The 21,697-nt window shown below is 35.7% G+C and overlaps 1 protein-coding gene across 1 annotated transcript in view; it reads left to right on the top strand.

Moving 5' to 3' along the window:
• CCDC178 (coiled-coil domain containing 178) overlaps positions 1-21,697 on the top strand; it is a 257,715-nt gene that overhangs the window by 72,225 nt on the left and 163,793 nt on the right. The window contains 4 exon segments of the mRNA XM_010946961.3: positions 427-588; positions 2,215-2,328; positions 3,594-3,739; positions 6,704-6,863. Coding sequence (XP_010945263.2) covers positions 427-588; positions 2,215-2,328; positions 3,594-3,739; positions 6,704-6,863 — 582 coding nt within the window.

The following is a 21,697-nucleotide window of genomic DNA, read 5'->3' as shown; positions in this document are numbered from 1 at the left end:
AGCGTCTCTCTAATTCTGTATGCTTGAAAATGCCGTATTTCCTAATTGATTTCTCTCTATAGATATGCTCAGTAATTCCATAATCTTCCAGTCCATTTTTGCTTAATAGTGTGTTATTAATTTCTTGTTTATTGGTTTTAGAATGCAGGGATTACCTACATTTCAATATTTGTCATTAACATGTTCTCTCACCCTATTATCTTCTAGTATTTACTTAAGAGTATTTGATTTTTATTGTCATTAATTTTTTTCTCTCATTTTTTCTAATAATATCTGTGCACTTTTAAAACATGTTGTGTTCATACTTATCGCTTTTTTGGATGGCTTTTTAAAAATTTTCAAATATTACTGCCTGGCACAAGATAGAGTCTCAATAAATGTTTAGGTAATTAATAACAATGAGTTATTTAAAATCTTTGCTGGCAGAAAAGACTGTTTTCCCTTCAAGAAGAACAGGCACTTGAGAGGGAGGAACTTACGAGAAAGAAAGCAATATATAATCTGGCCCTGGCAGAAATGGAGATACCTCTGCTTAAACTAGAAGAAGATGCTATGAAAATCAGAGCTGTCTACAAAGAACAATCTGAAGTAAGCATGTATAACTAATGGAGAAACTAATTTGCAGGAATATTTAGGTGGATAAATCGTGTATGGAATTTTACATTATTTTTTGGAAAGTTATTTATTGCTGTTATTATTATTATTACTATTACTATTATTATCATTATCTGGCAAATTATGATTTCACGTAGGAAGATATAAAAACATGGACAAAATAAGTCACTATTTCATGACCACACAACTAATCTATAGTGGAGCTATATAGCAAGGCTGTTACTACTATTACCTGGAACCCCATACTCTACCTTAGAGTGTACTGAGGAAAAGCAGTTTTCAAATGGGTGAGAAGAGATTTATCTGGTGTGATCACTCAGTATAGTAAATTTAATTCAAAATCTTCGCTGCTTGTTAATAAAATGCTAAAGCTATGTTTACTCAAATATAAAATATAATGTATCTTGATGTTTTCATGGTAAACTTTTGGTGCATGTAGATGAAGTTAAGACAGCTAGGATGAGAAATAAAGCGAATGTTGATAAAATATTTTCAAAACAACAGGTTTATGGCAGTAACTGATATTACTAGCCCTTCCCAAAGAAAAATGTAGTAGAAAAATATGTAGACATCATATCATTAGTCTTCTGGAGAAGTAGAAGGTGTGGTAGGCATCATACATTCTTGTCCTCAGCCGCAAGGAGGGCATACATATATTCATCTGGGCCATTCTGGCACCAGGATTTTTCTTCTTTGCAAATGATGATCTAACTTTATATTCTTACTCTTTAATGATTTTCAAAATATCTTGATTTTAAAAACTTTTGTGATTTACGAAGTGTTCCTATTATGAAAGCTTATTTTGATCTTCAAAGCATCTCTCTGAAATGGGCAAGAGAGAGTTTATCTGTAGCAGAGACGTAAGAAACTGCATGAAGCAGTTTGTACGAGGCCGTAAACCATGGAAACAACCAGTTCTGAGTACACTACTTAGGGCTTCTAAATGCTTGTACTAGCGCTCATGTAATGGATATATAGCCAGTTCTAACACCTAGTGAGATAAATGATTTTAATAATGGCTCCTCCTTACATTAATGATAGGAATTTATTAATTGCATCAAAACCTCCATTATAATTATTTGAATATGATAATGAATTCCAGAAAAGATTAATGAATTTTATTTTTTCTTATTTTATAATAGCCATTGTTTTATACCTTCTTGTAGTTCAGTAATTATTTTTGTTTTGTTGTTTTTAATAGTGTGTAAATCATAAGAACTCAATTTAGCATAAACTCTCGGAAAGAAAAAGTTTTCATACATTTTGTGTAATGATTACTGGCAGTTTGCATTTAGAGTTTTAATTTTGGTTAAAATATTTTAATTATTGTGATGAAAACTTATAATTTTTATGTTGAGTTTGTTAGTTTTTATTACTGAGCTAAAATTGATTAGATTTTGGTTTTCTCAGGTATTTCAAATCTAATACTGGGATTATGGATATCATAGTATGTTTTTTGTAATTCATGTGTGGTGATCCTTTCCTTTTACACCAAATGTATATTGTTGTTATTAAAATAGTCACTTGGGGACTATTTGACCTAAACCAAGATAATTGGATTATAACTGCTGCACATCTTAATTTCTAAACGTCTTCTAGATACTAGGTGATGTAATTGAGAGGAAAAATCATGCGAAAAAGAATGTAGAAAAAACAAAGAAAAAATTGCGAAGAAGGGGGAAAAGAGCCCAGGATGCACTAATAGAAACTGAGGTAAGAAATTTAGTATCAAAAAATAATTTTGGATTTATAACCTTTTTATGTCAATGAAAACTATTCCAGCAAATGCTTGAATTACATTGATTCTGCACGTGCATAGACACACACACGCGCACACACACACACACACACACGTCTCTGTGTCTTCATTTTCTCTCTTACAGTGTCTTTCCCGCTCATCTAGCGTGTCCTCTCATTACCTTTCCTACAAAGTAGAGGTAGGAATTGTAGTACCTAGAGATAGTGCCATGTTTCTGCAGACGAGACCAGTGTACAGATTGAAACATTTGTTAATGTCTGACATCTAAATTTTACCCTCAAGCTGGTGTATAAACAGCATGAACAAATGGCTGTGTATCAAAGGGCGTCAGGGCTTTTTCCAACTTAGAAGTAGTTAATTCCTGAAAATCCTCACATCTAACATTCTACCTTTAGAGAATCGTTGGATATGGGAAAGCAGAGATAATCCATTGTCTTTAACTTGCTATCCTGTGGATACATTTTAAAGGTAGCACCAGTAGGATTTGTTGGTGGACAGCATGTGGGCCTTGAAATAGAGGTATGATCATATCATTTAAATAATGTTTGCTCTGTACAGGGCCACAAAAGAAGTATTAAAAAAATTACCAAGGAAAATAATGTATATAGTAATAACAACAGATACTAATGTTTTGCATGCTTTTTATATGCCAGGCATTGTTGTAAGTGCTCCTATGAACTAGTTTCATCTTCATGATAACCCTATGAAGAGTGAGTGTGCTGGTATTATCTCCACTCTACAGCTGAAGAATCCGATGCCTTGCTTTTTAATTAACTTACTCAGTTTCACATAGCTCGTTGATGGTGGTGTTGAGGTTCACTGTATCTGGCACTGGCACCAGACTCCATACTCTTAACCATTACATTATACTGGTCATATCATACAGATTACTTTTATTGATCCCAATGAAGTAAAATCAGAACTTAATTAAAAAAATAGCAAAAAGAAAAAATTTTGTAGACCACTGGAAATATTTTTAAATCACATTTTCGTTATTTACTTCTGTGTTAAGGAATATTTAGAAATACAAATTACAGTCTCATCAAATGTAACAATGGAGAAAAGAACATTAGCCTCAGTTGTTACTTATGTTGATACATAAGAGGTTGCTATTTGCTTTTAGTTGTTCACATGGCCAAACATATTTGTGTTCCAATTAAATTGCAAGGATTTGAAAAATCCCAGTATTTAACATAAAATATTTCTGAATTTTTTTTAGAATAAACGCTCAGTAATTTTTGAAGAAATGGAGACCACTAAAAGTAAAACAATTATTTATCATACAAAAATAAATCAATTGAGTAAGGAGTTAGAAGAAAAACAAAAGGAAAAGGATATGTTTGATCAGATACTTGACCATTTAAAGTAAGTACTTAAAATTTATCAAAATGTTAAATGTTTATTATTTAAAAAGAGATAAGGTCAAATTTCCATATTTAAAATTCTTAAAATGATCCATATTTTGTGTTATAATTTGATGTGAAATATACATGTGACATTTGATAATTTTGGTTTAAAAACATAATCTTAAATTTCTGTAATTTTTCACTGCTCCTCTGGGTTTATTCTTATTTAAATAATTCAAGTGTTTCTCCTTTTCCAAGTGTAAGAATTTTTATTCATTATGAAATTAATAATCTTTCCAACTAATTTCAGTGTTTCTCACTTATATAACATAGTTAATAATGTATAGTTTTCTACCCAACCTTTTTTGATAACAGTTTTGAGGTAAGAGTTTACAAATAGATATTCTATAACGCCTTGTGAAATTCACATTTACTGTCTTCAGAAACCTCTAATACAGTCCCCTCATTAGTCTGGGGTGTACCTGACAACGGTTAGTAAGGCTTTCACTTTGAGAATGACCAGGCTTTAAGATTCTTAGTGTATCCATAAACCCCCACTTAGAACTCACATACTCTTCCTTTACTCCTCTTGGTTCTTACTTACTGTTTTGTAATACATTGAGAACAGGGTTTAGAGGACTGCTAGAAGAATATGTGGTGGTCACATTTAGGATGGTTTGATTTAAATACAGAAGGCTAATACAGCATTAGGAAAATCATAGCACTTGAGGGATAAAGTGTCAAAAAAACCAGTTATGCACAGTCTAATACCATGTACCTTAATGGAGTCAAGTCAAAGCACTCAACGAGGATTTGTTTAGCTATCACCATAGGGTAAAAACTTACTTTCAAAACTATCATACAGCTTTATCTGAAAATTGCTAAGTCATACTCAGTATACCAGGTGAGGAAAGCAAGGAAACATGTTGTTTACTTAGAAAAATATTTATCCATATTGTTTAATATCTGTAAAAAATATTGGGGGGCTCAAAGGGATAAGTCTAAAATTATGTAAGTCACACAAAACTTACAGAGATTTAATTCAGGAGCTGATGAAATGCTTTTCTTCAGAATTCCTACCATTTCAATTCTTAAATTTTCTTCCATCCTAGAGTATATTGCCTTTGAGGCAAGAATGGTCACCATGTCCTAGTGAACCAGTTCTCTCTCTAAACTTGACAAAACTCTGCCTTCCTACTGGAAAAGAAGAAAAAGAATAGCTGAGACTGTGGCTTTTTTTAAACAAATCTATTAATTGACAGTGATAATGGGCAACGTCATATCAATGTCAGTGATAATGGATAATGGATAATGTGTAAAGCTAACATTAATTGACCTCCTAATGTGCCAGGCATTTTGTGGGCAATCTAAGTACCTTATCTTGTCCAATTCTCAGTGAATTTTAAATCATGTAATAACATTCCCACATGATTGCCAAAGAAACAGAAGCTCAGGGAAGTTAAATGACTGCCTTCAGATCACACAGCTAATCAGTGGCAGAGCTACTCCAGTTTACGCTTGCCCTGTCCCGAAGTGTGTGCTCTTTCAGCTGTGCACGTTGACTTCCTACGCTAGGTTTGGAACAAAGATTACTGCAGATTGACCGTGCTAGGAGTAATCTGCTTTTGCTTTCACTAGGGTCAACTCCATATTAGTGAGTAGTCCTATAGAACATCACATAAGAATTTTGGATGTTGTTAGTATGAATGATGAAGTGGAACAAACAGGGGCAAGACAGATGAAAGGGAGTACCTGATGCCATTTAAAAGGAGAGGCATTCATCTAAAAAATGTGACCAGAGTCATGTTTTCAAATTGGCTAATAACAACCATAGTGGAGAGAGAGATAAAAAAAAAAATGAGTACTTGTGTTGAACTACTGAATCAAGCAGAGCAACTCAGAGCTGTATTTGAATTCTGGTTCTGTCATTTACTAATTAGCTTCTACCAGCTCATTGTGCTGAAGTTTAGGGGTTTCATCTGTAAATTGCTTTAATAATTATTCTTTTTATAGAGTTGTTGTTGTATTAAATGAGATACTGTATCCAAAGCAATTTTATAAAACATTTTAGCCCCTTGAAAATTTTAGTCCTGCTGCCTTTATAGCTAATTGTGCAAATGATTCAATTTTCCATACCAGTAGAGATGAAAACGAATGTGGGTAACGTAAGACTGTGCTGAGCTTTTGCAGCTCTGGTTATTCTGGATTCTGGGTTGCTGATCAACTCTGGTAGTTATTTCTAAAGCATATTTATTTTTGCAGTATTGTTTTAAGCAGTTTTTGATGCTTTTTCTACTAGTATAGTGCCTAATATAACTTCTGATTGCCCCATAAAAATAATTTTACCTCTGTGTCAGGATGTACTTAGTTGCAAATGACAAAATACACAAAGGCGTGTATGCACACACACAGAAGCACACATTCAGACTCCAGCTTAAACAGTAGGGAAGCGTACCGTCTCGTGTAGCAGGAGGCCTCTCAGTAGGGTAAGCTTCAGGGTCGACTGAGCAGCTCAGCACAGGTACTCATGTTTTGTTTCTTTCTCTCCACAATGGCTCTTGTCAGCAAATCTGAAGACATAACTTCCTTGTTCACCTTGCCTTTCATCTTATTGGGCTAGTTTAATATGTATGTTTACTAGTGAATAATTAGCCTTGTGCTGATTGATTTAACCTAAACAGAACGTTCCCTTGCTTTTACATGCTGCGTGGAGGGGGAGTCCTTTTGGAATGACAACAAAACAGAGGCACACTGGGTAGGCAGCCAAGAGACCCCACTAAATCTCCAGAAATTGTCCCCCACCTGGATCACTTAGATGTAGCTCATGGAGGTAAGCCAAAGGAAAGGACTAGGGGATTTGTCCACTGCCATTCAGTTCTAGGATTTTTCAGTATTGGGTATTTTCACATGTATCATGAGTGTATTTTAGGAAATTAAATGTGAATTAATTAGTGGCAAATGCAATTTTTTTCATTCTTCATAGGGACCAGTTTATAACTATGAGATATAAAAAGGAACATGCACAAGCTGTGTTTGATCACCTCGTAAGTGAGAAAAAAGCCTGTGAAGAGAGACTCTGTGAAGAAGAACAGAGATACATAACACTCTTTAGCATAAGGCAAAGAACCCTGGCAAACATTAAGGTAAGTATTATTTTTGGACTGTTTTATAATCAGATATTTTTGATTCTGATATTTATATAGTCAATTATGATATTCAGTATATTCAATTTTCTTTTAACGCTTCAAAGACATTACTAGTATGTTTTTAAAAAGATCATGTAGAACAAATATACGTCAAATAGACATGTATGTGAGTGAATGAAGATACCGTCTATAATGCTATTGCTGTGATCCCCTCCAATAAGAAAATTATTAAGAAAAGAACAAAACTTTTATTAATAATGGTGCCAAGTAACATTTTTCTATTTTAAATGTGGCCGTTACATAGGATTAAGTTTGGGTTTTCGTTTGTCTTAAAAATATGAAAATAATTGGTGCCATCTAGTGGCAACAAGTGTTGCCTCCTCTTGGAGGAGTTCTGGAAATTGGATAGCAGAACCTCAGATACGTGATGTCTGAATGGACTGGGGAAGCTTAGATTCAAATGCTCCTCTCAAAACAAGGAGATTTAAGTTACTTACTGACTTAAGCATCATTCCCCACCTCATGTTTTATCACAACAGTAGAATTAGTTGTTTGAATTCTACCACATTTTCCAGTTGTACTGGCGTTGAGGACACAGTGGGGACACAAATGAGAAATAATCATTTACTGATTGACATTTCAGCGTCTTAATGGAATGATAACAATTAGTGAAATGGCAAAATATGGTCAGCAGGAGAGAGATGAAGGGAAAAAATCTTGTATAACTAGCCTCTCAGTAATTGAGAGGTGTATTTCTTTTCATCCCAAAGCTGTCTCTGCCTTCCTGTTCTGAAGTGTACCTACTGCCAGCCACTTGGACACATCACATGGTCTCAGGTATTTTTCTTAGCACCAGTCTCTATCTGAACTTGTTTTGCTCATTCATTTTTACTTGTTTATTGTCTGCCTACATCCTGCTAAAATGATATATTCTTTATGAGGACAGGAAATTTTCTTCCACATTCCTCTCTGTATCCTAAAAGCTCAGAACTATACCTGGCATAAGGGAGGCACTCAGTAAATACTCACTGAATGACTGAATGATTAAATGGATGAACATTTGCTTCTTTGGGGGTAACTTTGCTGTCGACATGCATGATAGTGACTAAAAGCAGGAGTGTTCCAGAGATAGCTTTCCATACTGCACCAGACTCACACTTTAACACGTACTCATGCTGTGTGCAAAAGCTGACTCTCTCTCTCTCTCATTGATAATACATAAGAAATTTACCATCTAGTCTTTTCCCTTTAGGTGAAAATGGTTAAATTGTCTGTTGCTGTCTAGCAATTAAGTATTCTGCTGGAGATAATAATGCTTCTCAAATAACCTTTAATTTGTATGAAATTGTTTCTTATCAGCACTTGGATAACTCTTTGTTATGCATTCACCTTATACGATCAGAAGCGTGGTTTGAACAGGAAAAGCTTGGAGATTGATATATCTCATCGTTAGTGACACAATCTATGATTATAATCAGTTATTGGTGTTAAAGTGTGGAAAGACAGTGTGAGTCCTCATAGAAAACCTAGTCTTATCCCTGTTTAGAAATTGTATGAGATTAAAATTTCTAAGTATATATCATGTAAAGCATTCCCAGAAAGAAATGAGCATTACTAGGCATTATTATAAATGTGGCATTAATAATCTGAGGTGTCCCCTCTGGACAAAAGAATTGATCACAATTACGGATCATCTAAAGGAATTGCTTATTAAAAAACTTGATAAAAGCCACAATGGAATTAATTAAGGATGCAAGAAAACACACCATGGAATTAGAAACACAAACAGCTAATAAAATAATTAAAGAAAAATATACATAAGCTTCAGATAACTTACAGTGTGGTTCTGGGGTTAAATTCAGTCTTTTTCAGTAAGCAGTTCCTACAGGATATCTTTATTTTTTTTAAATTTTTTTATTTCCCTGTGCTATACAGTATAATCTTACCTATCTATTCTACATTTTGAAATCCCAGTCTGTCCCTTCCACCCCCCGCCCCCCATATAGGATATCTTTAAATGATAGATTTCTTGAATGTCATTGAGTTTTTACTAACTGCCTATAATTTGCATTAGCAGAGACAATCTCCCAATACTTTGTGTTCTTTATTAGTTTTTATTTTTCTTCATATTTCCTACTGTCAGGAAATACGTCTTCCCTTGTCCATTGCTGGTTTCAAGTTTGGCTATTAAATCATTTCTTGACCTTTTCATGTGATAAATTCTTAGCTTCATACAGAGGCAGTGATTCACTAACTCATTGGACATCTAGATTCAGAAATAATAGAAACCAGAAACAAATTTAATCTGAGATAGTTTTAAAGATTAATACAACTTAAAAAAATTATTCTCCTATCGACCACCTGCCATTTCTTCATTTACACAACTAGTTTATGAGGACAACTATTTTCAGGGCACTTAACGTTGGATACCAAGACCCTAGCTTCAATTTAAAAATGTAATCAGCAGGAAGACGTAAGATGTGAAAAAAAGACTTGAATATGTGACAACACTCAAATTACAAAGAATAGATTGAGTTCCTGGCTCACTGACCTGATATATTAGGTGTTATTATAAATAAAAAACATTATGTGTTCTTTGATCTCAATAGTCGGAAATAACTGTTTTCATTGGAAACATTTAGAAGACTGACCAATGAATCTCGTAGGCAAGAATAATTTGCCTTCATAATGATTTTCTTGCCACCAAAAGATTTAATATAGCGTGAAATTTAAAAAATTAAGAACATATTTTGCATAATTAATATTTCTTTTAAAAATAATTCTAGTAGGATTAGATGCCAGTTAATCACATGTGGTAATATTCATTAGGTTCATTATATTGCTTTTTAAAAACAACTTGTTCAAATCTGTGGCTCTTTGAGAAATGAACATTTTGATTTGAGGACCAGTAGGAAAAGAGAGCTTATTTTGTCTTTGGGGACAATTCAAGTACTTGGAAATCATTAGAGAGTAACACTAGAATATAAAGGAAAAATATAGCATGTGTGTGAGTGATTCCCAAATATAAATTTAATGTTTACTTAGAGCATGATCCATTAAACAAAGAACAAGCTTCTCTTCTTTCTGCATCTCTCTCTAGCAGCATGTTATGTCTTACAGACATGTTCATGAATTGCTGCTAGTACTACATTCAAGCACCATATATGAAGTTGGAAGAGAATTTTTATTTTTTGAACTAGCAATCAATCACATTTTTAGCTTTTTTCTCCAACTACCTAGCATCATCTATTACAACTACTTGGCTATAGTCCATTTCAGTTTTTCTATACATTGATATTTTTCTACATAGTTGTGATAATAATCGATAAATGCATTTTGGAATTATGATTTCTCTAAGTAATGTTAATTTCCTAATAGGTCTTCCACTTTTGAAATGCCTCCTTCTACTGTAGTGTAATAGCATAAACATATGATTTTCTCTTTTGATCAATTAAAGTAATTATAGTATGAGTTTCTAAATATCAAATTGCATTATTAAGTATACCTTAATTGGTTATGCCTTATTAAAATTGTAATGCATTACTGGATTCAATTTGCAACCATTTAATGCTAAACATTTATTGGTCTACAGTTCTTCTATTTTGTACTTTAAGATACTGGTATCAGAGACTTCCTGGAGTTTTAAAAATGAAATAAAAAGGTTTTCTTCTTTCTTTCTATGTTAAATAGTGTGAGGCATTTCAGTTACTTAAAGATTTGAGAAGTCTTCCCATGGTACTATCAAGATATGGGGAAAGTCAGAGACTCTGCCTCACTTGCAAGCTACCAAGTTAGCCTGTCACTGCTTCACAGGAGCTGGCAAAAGACACGAAACTCCTGGGTGAGAGGCAGAGGACTTCACTGCTCACTACGCAACAGCTGTGTGAGCTTCATGTTTGCATAGGTCCCCCTTGGCTCCAAGCCTCATGGGAGCAATGTGAAAGTGGTCCAGGTGGATGCTACATACACAAAGGGTTTTTATCACAGCTCATGAACCTGGAGTGTAGGAAACCCCCACTTTTATAAGGGAGCATCCAGCAAACTTGCCCAGCCTTTACCCCACAGGAAGGCATTACATTTTCTATGCAAACAATTTTGGAAAGGTAGTGCTGGATAAAAACTGTCACAGAAGTGTATAAATGTCACAGTGAATTGCCTCCCAAAAGATATTTCCTGAGCTTGCCTCTTTTCTGAAGAAAAACATTTTGAAATTTAGTGAGTATCTTCTTTGGGTTTTGCGTAATTAATATTTTCTGATTTTGAGTCAATATTTGAATGTTATCTTTTCTAGAAAAGATCATTTTAATGAGTTTTTCAAATTTATCATTCCGCTGTATGAAACATGGTTAGTTTCATTTCTTCTGCTTCTGCAGTTATAGCTTTCTCATGAATTAGCCTTAGCCTTTTGTTCTTTCTCCTTTTCCTTGACTAGTCTTGCTAAATTTTTGCCTTTGGTTGTTTTTCCACAAACTTCACATTTTGATTTATTTAGGAAGATTAATTATTTTTGTTTTCTAATTCATTAATTTTAGCTGTTTTCTTTATTAATTATTCCCTTTGATTGATTTTCATAATTTTATTTCCTATTTCTTTTTTTTTTAGCAACTTGAGTTGAATAGTTTTTTCTTTCTTACTCATAATATTCAGCTATTCTCTGAATGCCATTTTAATATATAGTGATTTCACTTAATATTTTTACTTGTACATTGACTTAGTCCCAGGTTAGGGAATTTAGCTTCCTTGAGACTTTTTGAGGGGAAAAAGGCAATAAATAAGTAAAACCATTATTTATAAGATTTTTTTTCATTTCCATAGGTTGTGAGAACAGGGTAGTGGGTATTGTTTAAATTTATGTTAAGAAGTGATGTCCAGCAAGGTGGTATAATAGGAGTTTCCTACTGTATTTCCTCAAGAAATCCAATTTTGACAGTCACTAGTGGGCGAGGGCACTTTTACAGAAGGGCAGAGTTCAGTGGAGCAATTCTGGCACATCATCAAGCAGGGAATCCTGAGACAGGATGAGCTGGACAAGGTAAAAGGAAGTTTTGTTTTACCCATGTCACCTCTCCCCTAAGGAACCATTGAACTCAGTGCCAAAAGAAACCCCCTTAGCCTGCAATTTCTGAGATTTCTCTTGCGGGGTGAAAGTGAGTCCGCGTGAGTGCGTGCTTAGCTTCCCCGGCTGTGTGGGGTGCAGCCAAGAGGCCCGCTTCTTCCTCACCCCGTCCGGAATATCACAGTGAGCTGCATGACTGAGGGAGAGAGAAGTACACAGCAGCCAGGGCTTGGAACACATCAAGGTGATGTGTATTCTACTATACAGATTCCATCAGGAGGCCTGCCTGTTAGATCTAGGGGTGCTTTACCAGTAGACACTTCCTACTGGCCCATGGGTGTGCTCAGCACTCTGAGCATCTCCCTCTCACACGGTGTCCCCATGAGCAGCTCCTGTGTGCACCCCATGGGCAGTGAATGTCAGCCTTTGCAGATGGCTATTGAGCATGCACAGAAAACCAACCCAACTCTGCGGGATTGAGAGAAAGCACACAAACCTGAGCATTTAGCATTGCCCTAGGAAAAGGAAATAAGTAGCTTTCAGCACTCAGCTGGCTTTGCAGGCTTAAGAGAAGGCATATAATCTTAAGAATTACACTACCAGCTGCACATCTAAAAAGTGGCTTCAGGGCTGAGCATGCAAACAGGAGACCCCAGTCCATGCCTTCCAGGTGTGCTCAAACAAAGGGAAAAATAAAATTCCACCCCCAAGAAAGAACCAGAAGAATGGAGCAGATACATCCATAGAAAAGGTATGAGAAAGTCTCAGAAGGGTCAAGGGCCTGAAGTGACATTTTTCCAAAGAAGACATACATGTAGTTGGCCAACAGATAAATGAAAAAATAAAGGTATTCAACATCACTAATCATAAGGGAAATGCAAATCAAAACCACAATGAATTATCACCTCACACCTGTCAGATTAGCTTTTATCAAAAATATAAGAGATAACAAGTTTTGTCCAAGTTGTAGAAAGAAGGGAACCTTTTTACATTGTTGGTAGGAATGCAAATAGATATAGCCATTATTGAGAACAGTTTGGAGAGTCCTCAAAAAATTAAAAGTAGAAATACCTTATATCCAGCAACCCACTTCTCTATACATTAGAAGGAAACAAAATCAGTATCTCAAAGAGATATCTGCATTTCCATGTTCATTGTAGCATTATTCACAATAGCCAAGATGTAGAAACAACCTGTGTCTGTTAATGGAGGAATGAATAAAGAAAATGTGAGAAAAAATGTATAGCGAATGCTATTTAGCCATGAGACAGAAGGAAAGCTTGCCATTTGCAATGAGATGGATGAACCTAGAGGACGTTATGCTGAATAAGTGAAATAAGCCAGACAGAGAAGGGTAAATATTGTATGATCTTACTGTTTGTGGGATCTTAAAAAATAAAAAAAAAGTTGAACTCATGGAAACAGAGTAGAATGATGGTTACCAGAGGTAAGGGGATAAGTGAAATAGGCGAGATGCGGGTTAGAGGGTACAAGCCTTCAGTTATAAGATCAGTAATGTCTGAGGATCTTATGTATAGCACAGCAACTATACTTAACACTATATTGTGTACTTGAAATTTGCTAAAGAGTAGATCTTAAGCATTCTTAGCATACACACACATGCACAAGAAGATAGCTACGAGGTGATGGAGATGTGGTAATTAACCTGATCATAGTAATCATTTCACAGTGTATACATACATCAAGTCGTCACATTCTGCGTGTTAAGTATATTTAACTTTATTAATTATGCTTTAATAAAGCAAGAGGAAAATACATTTCTGTTAAATAGTTTTGTTTAATTTGCACTGGGTTATCAAACATAATCACGGAAACTTTTGCTCCATAGATAATGTGTGAGCAAATAAATTAATGAAGTGTTTAGTTCAACCAAATTATGCTTTTTATGACATTAAAGTTCCTATATTTTAGTCTGTTTGTTGCAGTCTATTGGTAGTATGTTGAAATTTCTTAAGTGAATTAATATGTGGGTTTTACTTTATATATTTGTAGGTCATGTTATTCAGTACATACAGACTCATAACTGTTAAATGGCCTTAATATCTTTTATATAAACACAGTTCTCTCCTATGCATTGTTCTGAGGTTAAAGTATCAACCTCTGCTCTTCTTGCTAGACTAATCTAATATTTCATTTTATTATCAAATATTGTGGCTTATTTTTTATATGTGCATTTATAACCTTTATAGAGCAATATTTAGAATGATTTTGCTTTTTCAATCTATTCTTATTTAGTAATTTATTTAATTTATATGATAGTTTTATTGGTCCTTGTGTCTGTCATCTTGCTTAATGCTTTCTGTATTGATACTACCTTTCTACTTTTATCATTATTACTTTTTTGGTGTATTGACTATTGTGGTTTGATTTTATTGCTTTTAGTAATATAAAGTGGAGACATTCTACTCTTAATTATATTACTGTTTCAAATTTCCATCTAAATGTGCTCTCATATTAATAATACAGATAAACAATGGGAGATAAAGCCGAGAGTGTAGGTTTGGATGTATCATGAAGACCCAGTTGAAAAGTTTACACTTAATTTGTAAAGCAGTGGGAGACATGAACAATTTCTGTGGAGTGCAGTGTGCTCAGATAGGCAGGAGCAAGATTAATTAGATAGCGTCATGTAGGATGAAATGAAATGAAAGCACAAGTTGCAGGTATAAGTTACAAAAAGAACCCTGCTTTTGTCATCAGAGGGAAGTGATGAGACAGTGATGGAACAGGAATGAGGATATAGACTTAGCAGAGACTGTTGCTATAAATGGGTGTGATACGCAGGTGAAAAAACAGCAAATGTAGGAGGTGGTAGGATATTGGCTGACTTGAAAAAAATATGGTGGCATTTATGTAAAAAGGACTTTTGATGATTGGCTTGCTGAGAAGATGCTCGGTTTTGGACAGGTGGAGACCATGTAAGTGGAAATGTACCTAGTAATTCACCATGTGGAGGCAGAGTTTGAAGGAAGTAATTGAAAGTAAGAAGATTGCTGAGTCAGCCCGCATGTTGATAGTTGAAGATGTGGAAGCTCATGAAAGCTTTGAAGAGAAGTCTTAGAGAGTGTCTGAAGGCAGACGGGGATGTTCAGGTTGTTACATTAGTATCTCTCTGCGGCTCTGCAGGCTCTGGCTTCCTCCTCCATCACGGGTTTCTAGGTTAGGGCCTGCCAATATGGAGCACTTGTGGGAGGCTAGAAAGTTGAAGGAGGAAGAAGAAACGTGTCATTTTTTTATGCTAGAAATGCATATTCAGTTCTTGTTCATAGCCATGCCTGAATAAAACTTGCAGCTTTTGCAGTGCTTTCTGAACTGGGTTTTTGTGTGTGTCCCACCTCAGAGATATCAGAACCAGCCAACTGGAGCCCACTCCTCAGAAGTTTGTATTCCAGGCTTGAAGAGCCTGTCCTTGCAGCCCAGAGACACTGGCGTCAATCAGAAAGCCTGAATTCCATTTCCACAGGGATAGGCCATGCCAAACTCTGCCAAAGTGTTGACTCATGCATTCTTAATTTGGCCATTGGTAGAGCATCAGTGATATAAAGGGTGGTATCAGTAGATTTGTAAAGATAGAAGCTTAAATATAAAGGTGAAAGGAGCAAGAACATTGAGAGAAGTTAGAGAAGGCCACTTCAGAATTCTTCTGATAGAGGAACTTATATATTTCTATTTATTTGTTTGCAAATTGCAAATCCCAGGTATATTTTCCAGCAAAGTAGAAAGAGACAAGAATGAGGGAGAGATTGTATTATATGTCTTATAATGCGTTTTTGCTTAAATATTTGGTTCCTTTGTCAATTGGTGATGGCCTTTGAGGAGGAGAATGATACCTCACTCATACTTTTGAGTCCTTCCAGAGTCCATCACAATGTCGAGGACAGAATAAGTACTGAAGTCCAAATGAAGTGATGTGACTCCTAAAAGAATAAGAGAAAAAATGAGATTTGTGTTTCAGTTTACTTTGTCAAGGATAAAGGAAATTGTTATTCATCAATTCATTCATTTATTCATTCATTTTGAAGTCATGTTCTGAGAGTTAGAATCTGGGTGAGATTCTGAGCTTAGTAAATGCCGGGTAACACCTGCTCTCATTTTAGCTTCACTGAGCAGTGGTGAAGAAACAGGTACAAGTAAGTTAAAATAAGGTGCAACAACTGCTTTTCTAAAATTAAGCACAGGATTCTCTGGAACCCAAGGAGACCTTGAAGGAAATTTGAGAAAGCTTGCTATGGCGTTAAGAGCAGAACTAAGTCTTGGAAGGTGGGAACAAATTAGCCAAGGAAAGTGTGCTTCAAGTGGTGAAAACAATAAGAGGAAAGGCATGCAGGTGTCAAAAATAAGTAGGTATTTAGGGAAGTGGAGGTAATGTATTATGTTGGCAAATAATTGATCAGAAGAGTAACAGAACTATCATAGCAGCTGAGGAAAATCCCACTAGACTTGGCAGAGATTCCCGCTGGTCTCCTGTGGCACATTGGTGCGGTGCTAAGGGGCCCAGGTGGACTGAAACGTTGATTCTCATCAACAGTTAGAGTTGGGAAGGGCCTAAGATGGCTGACACTGGTCGGAGAAGAATCTGTCCTTGAAGAGCCTTGTCTCTGTGCCCCAGTGTGATGTGGTGACCATTTCTTTTTCTTTGTATTCCGTGACAAGACAATGGCTGGCAGTCATTGATTACATGTAATCAGTTGGAAAGGAATGAATGGTTTGGATGCAGTGATACCAACCAAAAATTTATTGGAATGAATAGATGGAGCACAAGGGATTTTTAGGGCAAAATGAAATTATTCTGTATGGTTCTGTAGTGGTGGCTACATGTCATTATGCATTTATCAAAACCCATAGAATGTACAACATCAAGAGTAAACTCTAATGTAAACTGTGGACTTTGGTTGATAATAATGTATCCATGTTGGTTCATCGATTGTACCAAATATGCCACACTGATGAGGGATGTTGAGGGTAGGGGAGTATATATGTGTTGGTGGGGAGGGCTATGTGCAAACTCTGTATTTTCTGCTCAATTCTTCTGTGAACCTGAAACTGCTCTAAAAATATAAAGTCTATTAGTAAAAACAAACGAACAACAAAAAAACCCAAAAAACAAAACAGCAGACAATTTATTGGTGAAATGATGTGGTTCTAGCAAGATAAAAAGGTGAATTTCAAGATCTTTTTCAGGTTAATAGGCAGAACCTGCTGACTATTTGGACAGATAGAAAAATTATCCAAATATATATCAAGTTTTTGATTGACAACACAATGGTTAGTGATGTCAACATCCACAAAACAGAGAGTATGGACTGAAGAACAGGTTTGAAACTAGATTCAAATTTGAGATACATTTGGAGGAGCTACTTGGAGTCTCATGCCCAGTTGCATAAGAGTCTAGAACTTAAGGAACAAGAGTTTGAATGGAGGTATTATTGTGAAAACTAAGCATATACATTGAGTTAGCAAGTTCAGGAAATCTTTAGTAATACAGGGAAGGCTGAGAAGAAAATGAATCTTGAATCTTGGGTTGGGTGATTGTGATATGGAAAATGTTTCAAGAACAGAGGAAGCGAGGGCTCAGAGATTATAGTCAGAAAGTAAAGGATTGGAATTTAGGACTCCAGCTGTGGTGCCATTCCAGATGATAGCAAAGTCAGAAAGGTGTCCATGGTATGAATTGGGACGTGGAATTGAAGTTAACTAGATTTGAGTAAGTCCATATACCCTAAGATTAAAATGTTGGATAGGCCTTCCAGATAGACATGGAAGTAAAATAGAATGATGGTGGAACAAGATATAGACAGGAAGAGAAGATTGAGTCCCATGGGTCAGAGTCTTCCCTTAGTGTGGGAAAATGACCAGCAAATTATTAAATGACAGTGAAGTAGGGTGGGAGAAGGTAGAGGAGTATATTCTTTAATAATATAAAATTCAAAACAAGGATTTTTTTTTTTTACATTAGCATGGAGGAATAATGGTTTGAAAGTAATAATGGAGCTCTAGAATTATTCTAACTGCAACTCGGCCCTCTACTCTGTGGGTCCTTGAGAAATTAACATTCTTTCATTTAGGCCCAGATTTAGTTAATGCAAACAGTTGTTTCCGGTGTTGTGTGATGGGAATGAAATGTGATATGAGCTTGTGTGACAACGATAGCACTTCCAGAGTTCACATTGGAAACATTTAGACTGGATAATGGTTTAGTTCAATAGTCAGTAAATATTGAGTTCCTACTACATAAAATACACTATTTTAGACTCTGAGAATTGTTCAAATAAAGCACAGCTCTTAACTCTGAGAAGCATACCAGCCTCACAGAGGAGAACCATGGTATTATTTTCATACATTTTGATAATCTGACACAGAATCAAAGGAGGAGAATGTTACAATATGGCTTCTAAATATTGTCAGCTTTTCTCTACTTAGCAAAAAATTTTCAAAGACAGAGAGTGAATTTATTGAGACCACCAAGACTTTGTATGGTTTTGCTTCACCTAGGCCATTAATAAAGGCATCAAGAAAATTACATTATATTTTGTAAGTTATTATAAATACATACTTATATATCATAGTCTATAATCAAGAATTTTTAAAAAATATCACTTATAAATGGGTAAGCAGTGCTGCATAACATAACACGTTATTTTTATTTTGGCTGTACATATAATTAAAAGAACCTCCAATTGTCCTGTCCATCTTCCTTTAAATTGTTTGAATTTTACTTTAGTTGTCACCTTCAGGAAGGTCACCTCATCTTGCTCTCACAAAAAATGAATTTAATGTTGCATAAATGAGATATCTACAGGGTTATCATGGTCATAAGCATAGATCTTAACCACAAGTGCTCCAGCACAACCAGGAAGCTGTTTTCATTTACTAAGACTTTCTAATTTGTTTCTGTTTCTCTTAAGATTTTCAGGAGAGACAGAGATAAAAAGATGAGGGAGAAAAAGAATGAGTGAAAGTGAAGGTGAGGAGAGAGAGAGGGAGGGAGGCAGACACAGGAAGAGAGACAGAGGGAGAGAATAGCTATTACTGTGTAGTGAGTTATCAGTGGCTTTTCTTAGTATCAACACCATGAACTTCCTTTTAAACTTAGGATTTTTGAATCTGGCCCTGATGCTCTGACAGGTATCACAGGTATGACTTGTACAGTGTCCTGTGGGGCATGTTGTTAACATTACCCAGATAGCCCTCCCACCGTCTGATTTATTTGGTTATAGGGAACATGTATACCCGACCTCCTGAGGGAGCTGCGTATCTCAAATTTGGGTGCCATGACAATAATAACAGTTTGAGAGGAAATGAAATAGGCTAATAAAGAGAAAAGAAATGGAATATACAGACTATTGTACGGTGTCATATTCCTTTTCAGTACTATATAAAATAATGAAAATGTTTTTCAGTAACCTTTGTTGATTTTTATAATGTGAAACACACTTTGTAGCAAAAGACAATGAATGAACAAAACAAAAAAATTAGTAAAAATATTTTTAGCTTTTGACTCAAATTTCTGCGTTGTTTTTCCGTAAGTGTAGACTAGAGTTGAATTCTGAAAAAGGACAGCTTTGTGATAAAAGATGTTGATTTCTACCTTTGGCAACTCTAAGTTGCTTTTTCAGGGTATAAGTACAAGGATTATCTCATTGATAAAGCAATCCAGTGTGGTAGGCAGCAAAGATTTTATTTTTTAAATGTTCCCCTTGCAGTTGGGGAACTTTTAGACATTAAACAACACTCTCCCATAGTCACTCAGCTTTTAGGTTGCACACGTGGGATTCAAATGAGTGCTCTTTCTTTACGCCCCACCCCGCCCAAATATGCAGAAAGCCTCAGTAAAGGGTAAAGCAGTAGGATGCCATTACTGCTGTCACCAGTGCTGGTGGCCTTTCAGTGGTCATTGTTGTTTGGGTACTAGGATCAGTCAAGGGAGATTAAAGCTCAGTGAACTTGAATAAAGGTACTTCCCAAGTTAAAAAATAGACAGAATACAGTGTATCAAGGCTTTTAAAAATGTCTGTGAGTAAATGAGACTTATGGTCACCAGGAACTCCTTACTCAGATGTACAGAACAGCGTATCTCCCAATTTTCAGCTCATTCCTGTTACAACGCTGTACCCACCCTCTGTGTGATGGGAGACAGGCAGGCTGTGTATATTGGGGACGGAATATTACCAGGAGTGGTGAAGTAAGAGAACTTAGTACCATAGTTTGCACTCCTAATTTAAAGATGTTTGTATGCTCAGCTTTTGACATCTTGGCATGTAATGACATTTCTCTTTAATAACAGGAGTTAGAAAAAGAAAAAACTGCAGTCAGGGCACAGTCCCCATGGACTGTTCTCGCTTCAGACCAGCTGGCTACAAATTCAGGAGATCCCTAAAACCACCATCAAGATCAGTGATTTTGTAGAAAACTCACAGAACTCAGGAAAGCACTTGTCTTAGTTCATTCAACTGCTATGATAAAATACAGAGACTGAGTACCTTATTAAAAATAGAAGTTTATTTCTCGTCATTCTGGAGGCTGGAAGTCCAAGATCTGCACCTTGTAAGCTTGGTGATTGGTATTCATACTAAAAGTGTAGTTAACAGACATATTTTATACTTGAAATTTGCTATGAGAATAGATCTTAATTTTTTTCTCACCACACACACAACAAACACACACAAAATGCTAGTAACTATGTGAGGTGATAGATGTGTTAGTTAACTTGATTGTGGTAATAATTTCACAGTGTATATGTATATTAAAGCATCACCTTGTACAACCTAAATATATACGATTTTTGTCAGTTATACACAAAGTCCATATCACTTTGTGCACTTTTTGTACACTTAAGTAAACTCCTCATATGTTATTCTGCTATTTAAATACCAAGATATAAAGTTAACCACTATTAACATATTATATTAAATTGTAAGTGAAATGCATAGGGAAGAAAAAAGTGTACGTGTGTGTGTGTCTGTATATGTATACACACACATATATATAATGTGTGTGTATATATCTATATATATGAGTGTATATATATATAACATGCAAATGTATTCATATCAAAACTTAAAGAAATAATCATAACTTCGATGATCCTTGTTTTAGAGCATGATCATAGCTGGTAATTGTAACTTTGTTTTTCTGCTACTTATACACCTTGTCCTCAGGAGGCACCTCCCCTGGTTTGGTTGCTTGTCTATTGGGATGACCCAAATCTTCATTTCTGTAGGATTTGTATCATTAGCCATTCTGCCTGTGTTTGTTGATTACAGCCAACCAACAAACTACCACAAACTAAGATGCTTAAAATAGCATCCATTCATTATCTCACAGTTCTGTAGATGAAACATCTGGCAGGTTCTGCTGAAATTAAGGGGCTGGCAGAGTAGCGTTCTTTAGCAGAGACGCTTAGGGACACTCTGACTTTGGACTTACTCAGTTTGTTGGAGGAATTTGGTTCCTTGTGATTTTGAGACACTGAGTGTCCATTTAGTTGCTGGCTGTCAGCTCAGGCCACTCTGAGCTCTTAGCAGCCTCTCTCTGGTCTTCGCACATGGCCCCCACCTCAGAACCAGCAAGTGGGTCAGATCCTTCTTACCTTTGGAATCCCTCTGACCTCCCCTTCTGACCCACCTGTCCTGCTTTCCTTTTCTGCCTTCTTCTGCTACTTTTCAGGTTTCATGTCATTCCATTGGGCTTGCTTGGATAATCCAAGATGATCTCCCTGTTTTAAGGACAGCTAATTAGTAGCCTTAACTCCACT

The sequence above is a fragment of the Camelus bactrianus genome, chromosome 24 (assembly GCF_048773025.1).
Source record: "Camelus bactrianus isolate YW-2024 breed Bactrian camel chromosome 24, ASM4877302v1, whole genome shotgun sequence".
Lineage (NCBI taxonomy): Eukaryota > Metazoa > Chordata > Mammalia > Artiodactyla > Camelidae > Camelus > Camelus bactrianus.
Note: the sequence above shows the minus strand (reverse complement) of the source record. Positions and strands in the feature narration are given on the sequence as shown.